We start from the raw sequence: 6,895 nt of genomic DNA on the forward strand, positions 1-6,895 counted from the left end.
TTTACTGTCCCAGGGCGAATCCCACAGAGCGATATAATCGTACCCTCAAGACAATGATCAAGTCGTATCTTGAAGGGCGACACAACGAGTGGGACATGAAACTCAATGATTTGGTATTCGCATTAAATACAGCGAGACACAGCACTACGAAAGTGAGCCCAGCGATGTTGAACTACGGGCGGCAGCCAATCCCACCCAGTACGTGGCGCCGCGCTCAAGATGCTCTCGTTAGTGGAAAGGAGGACGAGAGAGAGCGGCAGGGCTGGGCAGATCGCATGGGCGGTCTAACCACGCTACATCAGGAAGCGGCAAACAGATCGGAAATAGAGCAAGGGCGGCAGGCGAGCTTTTTCGATCGGAAGCGCCGCCTCGCTCCCTTTAAAGTTGAAGATTGGGTTTGGCGAGTAAACCGCGTCCTCTCTTCAACCGACAGTGGAGTCACGGCGAAATTGGCGCCGACATTCGCGGGGCCGTATACCGTGAGAGAGAAACTCGGCCCCAATACGTATCACCTGGCGAATCTTCTGGAGGACCTCGTCGGAGTGGTCCATGCCGAAGACTTGAAGCCCTTCTACCAAGGGGGGGAAGATGAAGAGGACCAACATACCCAACCGCCGAAGGGAGGCGAGGCGATGCGCGACACGCGCCAGGTAGATAATCGGTCACCGCTAGACGTAAGCGCGAGTCCAGGTGAAGAACCACCGCCCGAAAGTGAGGGCGAAAACGCATCGGACGAAGACCTGGGAGATCAAAACCCCGTCGGACCGGTTAAGAGGGGGCGAGGCCGTCCGCGGAAAATCCCCGCCCCAACTCTCGAATTACCGTTAGAAAGGCGCCCCCGAGGCCGACCTCGGAAAAGCGTAAAAGTGGTCCGCCGGACGAGCGTGCGAATTAGAGCAAGGCGAGTGGGCGAATCGACTCATTAAATCATCTGAATCTCATCTTTTTTCTTCAGCCCGATGGGCTCCCTATCCTACCTCTTCATCAAAACCACATAACTCCTTTACAGGATGGAGAGCGCCCTTCACAAGGCCGTGGAATGGCTCGTCGAACACGTGGAGCGTCTACAGCTCGAACCCGAGAAGAGGGCCGTTTTTATCGCGGCCCGTAGGCGTTTTCGCGATGCCCTGCGGCGCGCCTCGTCCATCGAAGACGACAAGAAACGAGCTGCGGAACTGTTGGAAGCCGCGAACCTGCTGGCCGACGCCCTGTGGGCATCCAAATTAGGGCGAGCGCTCCAGCACTTGTTGGTTGGGGCGAAGGCCCGCTTCGCCCTCGGGTTGCAGCGCGCGCGGAAGGAACCGGATCTTCTGGCGTACCTGCGGAAAATAGGGCCGGAGGCAACGATCCACGAGGCCCGTGGGGCCACAGAGGGATTACCCATAAATACCGCGGGGAGGCCCGGGTTATGCCCACCGCCCAAGAACGATCTCCATAAGGAATTGTTCTCGCGGTATATCCCGATGGGGACTTCTAAACCAAGGCCCAGACCCCGCGTCGTGGAGTTAATAGACCTCGTGGACGACGAGGAAGAAGCAGCCACCTCCTCTCCCAGGCCACCCGGGAAAAAGGAGAGACCGCTGGAAACCACCCCTTCCGAACGAGGCCGATCCGTCCCAGAAGGGGAAGCCCCGCAGTTGGAAGCGCCACGGCACGCCGAGCCACCCATGGGCAACGGAAGGAGCGAGCGCGCGGCACCGGAAGGTCCGGATCGCACACCCGATTCCACCCAGAAGGAGGGCGAAACCCCCAGCGTCGTCGGAGACGCAGAGCCGTCATCCGAGATCGGGGAAACCGCCCACGCAGCCCAGCGGAGCCACAGAACGCCAACGCCCGACCGCCCCTTCGACGAAGAGGATTGGCCCACTTCGCCTCTGTCTTGGAGCGAGGCGACGTCGCCGGAGGAACGGTGGCAGGTGATGGAGAGGGGCCTCCGCGAACTGGAGAACGCCTGGAAGTTTATCAGCCACTTACACTCTCGGGTGATGGCGAAACTCCAGGCGTACAACAACCTACCGGGGACCCTACCCTCCGTCGAGACCTGGATGGACCGAGTGTTGAGGTGGCAGGCCTATCGAGACGCCATCGTAAACATCCGGCGAACCCAGAAACTCGCAGGGCAGCCGCCTTGGAGGACGCCCGAACATCCGGCCTCAGCCCCCAAGGCGCCAGGGCGAAGTCGGAACCCTTCGCCCTACAGAATAAGTGTGGATGCGTCCCCGTCGGGCCTTGGGTCCGTCAACATCACCATAAACCTGGAAGGCGGACGATCTGGGGAGCGGGCGAGGGAAGAATCGCGTCCTCGCCCTAACCAAACTCCCCAGGCGCAAGGTCGGGCACATCTAAGGCAGCCCAACCCCAATATCGTCGACCCCTTGGGGGTGCGCGACGGGAAATCTCGGAAGGACGATCAGGGCTGTTACGTCTGCAGGCATCCCGGAGTAGCCAAGTCCAGCCGATGCCCACGAATAGAAGAGCACGGGGCCGCCCGACGAGACAGGAGGAAGAGAAGGAGAACCGGACCCGAAGAGCAAGAAAATAAAACATACGACGGCGGATAAAACCAAAAAAAAAAAGTAATAAATAAGTTGAAACAAGAAAGAGTTAGGTTCAAAGTCTATTTCCCCTGGTCACTTCAATCCCACCTAAAATCCCTGTCCGTCCACCTATCACTCATCATATCATCAGGGCGCTTGGATACGGATCGTCGCCGAAGCCGACCCCGCATCGGACGACTAGGGGGAGGCTGTAACGAGTGTCGCTCGTTAAAGGTGCAACCTAAGCGCCCCTATCGCGTGGAGCTACGTAAAAGCCGGGCCGCGGAAACAAACCCGAGGAGGAGAAACGCCCGCGAGGCGAATGAGCGAAGGAGCGAGAGAGAGGAGAGAGATTAGGGCGCCGACTAGCACGAGTCAGGCACGCGTACCGCGGAACATTTGAAATAATAGGAAGGGGAAAGAGAGCGATCGGGCCGCCGGCCGGCGCGCGCGCGTCAACGAAAGAAGGTATGAGGAATTAGTCAAGTCCGGACCTGCGGACAGCGAGAACGGAAGTGCGAAGTGATTAGACCAGCGAGGTTCGAGAGACAGCCTAGCCGACAGTGTACGAAGATCCGATAGCACAAAGGTCGCCTAGGGAGCATCTCTCAGACAAAGGTCGTTCGCTGCCCACTATCAGTTGCCCAGAGCGATCTGAGGCAATAGTCGAGGGTCGCGGGCAACTGCAGATCCGGGCGGCGAAAGTTCCGACTGAGAGGTCCCCCATCGAGAAGCGACAGGAGCCAACGCGATCTGTATACGTCGCCAGTGTTATTCGACTTTCAGCGACAGGTTCCCGCAACGTAAGTCCCCGACTTCAATTGTAAATGCGTGCGAGCGGGAAGTGCGATTAGATAGTGCGTCTTCTTTCTCTCTCTCTCGCCGCGTGCATGGGACACTCGGCAAAACCTCTCGGCCGCGGTATTACAATTGTAAATTTGAAGTGACGGGCGTGAATAAAAACACCGATTCTTTCGACAATCGACCTGCAGTTATTTCTTTCAAATCCCCTTGGTTGTTCACTCCCGACGCCCACGACAGAACCTGCCCGACCACGAGTCACTGGGCAACCCGGATTTATACACGTGCCTTGCACGTGTAGGTTTTCACGGGCTCTGGGGCGGAACGTCGAAAGATCGACGCCGTCCGAACGAGTCGATCGAGGCGGCGGTCAGCCTCGCGACGCAGGGAACAACCATTCCTTAACGGGTAAGAATTCTGTTCGTTCCCAGAACGAAATACCCCGTTACAATTTATTATTGATAAAGTTTACATTATCAACTCCATCAATCATTGTTTACTTATTGTAATTTTTTTTTAATTACAAATGCTTTTAATTCTTTTTTTAAGGCTTTATACATCCACTAAACAATATCTTTAATTTTGATTTTTTTTATACATGTCAATTTATAATTACCATAATTGTTGTGAGTGTGATTATTTGTAAGATTTAGAATAAGAGAATACTTTTCATACAAATATTTTTGTATCGTGTAATCTGTAATCGTATGGAACTTTAAGATTTTTTTAAATAAAAAATTCCAAAATAAATACAAGGTTGCTACTATACTTGAATTTCGTAAATCCTATTTTATTTGCAGCAAAGTATCAGGTAAATTCGGTCTATCATTTGGCTACGACGCAGCTTGGCAAAGGAGAGGAACTGGACGATCTTATAATAGCTTATCTGGTAAAAAAAAAAAAGGAAACGAAATGTTTATTTTGGTGCAAAATTTTTTTCCACGTCTCCTTTTTAATAAAATGAACAAATTCATATTTTTCTAAATAAAAATAAAACAGTACGTTGGTTGAAAATTAAATAAGGAAGTGTGGGGAAAAAATTGTATTTACACGTACAAATTTATAGTATGCTGAAGAATAGTAATTTTTTTTTTAGCACATGGTGTTTTATTTTGTTTTTATGCCAAAAAAGTCGGCTCATATGCCGTTAGATTAAAAGTTTGTCGTTCGTGTCCTTCTGGTAAACCTATATGACTGTAGGCTTAACTATGATCGTTCGTCAAAAGGGATGGAAGCAGACATGGCTATAGAATTGTTTACAAAGAATCCATTGTTTGAAAAATTATATATTTTTGGCGCTAGATTGATTATGGACAATGATTCAAGCACTATTGCAGGGTTGCGTAAAGTAGCGGAACATAGTATTGAACTGTGGGCCGATAAAAATCATACTATTAAAGCCTTTGCGAGCTCACTTCACGCATTGTCTGTCTCGAAAAATTTAGTAGACTACTTCCAAGATAATTTGAGTGGAGTTATTGCAGAAAGTAAAGGTCAAGTCGATGTTCTGAGGGCTAAAATGAAAGCAATCGTTTCCCATGCATTTGGGGATCATACACTGTGTACTTTTCATGAAAATAATGAAAATTACGAGTATAAGAGACTGCCCGGAAAAAAACCACTTCAAAATGAAGATTTGAGAGTATCTCTGGATGAGCTGATGACTCGCTATATAAACAACGCAGAAAAAATTGCTCCTGCTGGTTCGACGCAAGCAAACGAAACCTTCAACCACTTAGTCACTTCAAAATGCCCAAAGACAAAGCATTTCTCTGGATCGGAGTCGTTCCCTTTTCGAGTTGCTGCAGCAGTTTGTCATAAAAATTTAGGACCTAGCTATATTAATAGAGTATTCCAAATGCTGATAATGAGTCCAGTCAAAACAACCTTGAAATATAGATTAATAAAACAAGCCAAGACTATAAGAAAAAAGTTGTTTGCGAATAGCCGCTTAGGAAAATTACGCAGGAAGGCACTCAAAATTGCTCGATCGTCCAAATCTTCTAACATCAAACGCAAAGAAGGAGTTACATATGAAAGTAATATAGGGTTGAGCGGCATACTGGACATTCCTTGCGATGCTCCTCTGATGACTGGTACTCCATCTGTGCCTAAAACAGTAGCCTCTAGTAATGCTTTGAATGAGATAGGTAATATGAAGATAGTATATATAGACACCGAAACGACTGGTTTTAGTTTAGATCAAGATCAGATTTGTCAGGTTTAATACTATTTTACTGTAACTACACTTCTTTTGTACTTTTATTAAATGCATAACAGAAATTTATTAATATTTAGATTGCCGCTTTTAATGGAGACACATCATATGATGCTCATGTAGTTCCGACAGTGCCAATTAAATCAATGGCAGCATTGAAAACTGGACTTTCCGTTAAAAAGGGAAGTTTATATTGTAGGGGAGAGAAATTGAATTGTGTGTCCAGAGAATCTGCTGTTAAAGGACTACTTGATTATTTAAAAACCTTTAAACTAAATGCTCAAAATCCAAAAATTATTTTAGTTGGGCATAACGTTATAAAGTAATTTATTTTCATTAGTTAGAATTACATATCTCGTGTATTATTTCATTCGTTGTGATAATTTATTTTAGATTTGATGCTGAGAGGATTGAAAAATTACTCACTCAATTTCAACTGTATGACGAATTTTTGAATATAGTTTATGGATATACTGATACAGTTGAAGTATTCAAAAAAAAATTACCAGAAAGGGTAAAACAGAAACTTTCTTTCGCTGAAGAGGCTCTAGTCAAAGAATATTTGCCTCAAGAGAATACTGCTAATTTGCATGACGCTTTACATGATATAAAAACATTAAAACATCTAGTCGATTCTGTTAAAATATCAAATCAAGATATTGTTCAAAATTGTAAGAGCAATAGTCAAATAAAAGAAGCTCAAACAATTTTACAACGAAGAAAAATACAAAAGTTAGCTATAGAAAACAATAAGCAACAATTAAAAGTATTACAAGATGTTGTGAAATCTAATATTATTTATGAAATGGCCAAAGAAGGCATTACTGAAGAAGTACTGAAAACTGCCTATTCCAAAGATAAAAAAGATGGCGTGAAAGTATTGCTATCCATGAGTATAAATGGAAAAGTTAGAGTTACTTTAAATACAAAAATTATTAACGCAATTTCTAACAAAATAAAGGAAATTTGTTCATGAAAAATGTTGTTTGTTGTCTGTATTTCTTGAAAAATGAATGTACAAAATTTATTAATTAATTTTAAAGTATTGAAAATTTTTCAAAACTGTTACTAAAGTCATGAAAAATTTAAATAATTCAAAAAGCGCGCGCTTTACGCTTCTGCGGCAGTACAAACATGGCGTCGTTGCACATACCGGATGTCCGACAAAACATTCAGTTTTGCGTTATATTTTATTAATTCTCTCGATATTTTTCACGGTTACCTCTATTTTCCGATAAACGATTTAAAAGTTCAAGACTTTAGCTACAAGTACGTATATTTTTTATTGGGTAACTACTCGATTACGGTCGGTTAATTATCAATTTTCAACCTCATTCTC

The 6,895-nt window shown here is 46.1% G+C and overlaps 1 protein-coding gene across 1 annotated transcript; it reads left to right on the top strand.

The window, feature by feature from the left end:
• Positions 1-4,578: 4,578 nt before the first annotated feature.
• On the top strand, positions 4,579-6,532 carry LOC131670196 (uncharacterized). The gene is made up of 3 exons (XM_058945596.1): positions 4,579-5,559; positions 5,637-5,878; positions 5,950-6,532. The coding sequence occupies exons 1-3, from the start codon at positions 4,579-4,581 to the stop codon at positions 6,530-6,532; spliced, it is 1,806 nt and encodes a 601-aa protein (XP_058801579.1).
• The last annotated feature ends 363 nt before the right edge of the window (positions 6,533-6,895 follow it).

Source organism: Phymastichus coffea, unplaced genomic scaffold (assembly GCF_024137745.1).
Source record: "Phymastichus coffea isolate CEN01 unplaced genomic scaffold, Cenicafe_Pcof_1.1 PCOF00008, whole genome shotgun sequence".
Lineage (NCBI taxonomy): Eukaryota > Metazoa > Arthropoda > Insecta > Hymenoptera > Eulophidae > Phymastichus > Phymastichus coffea.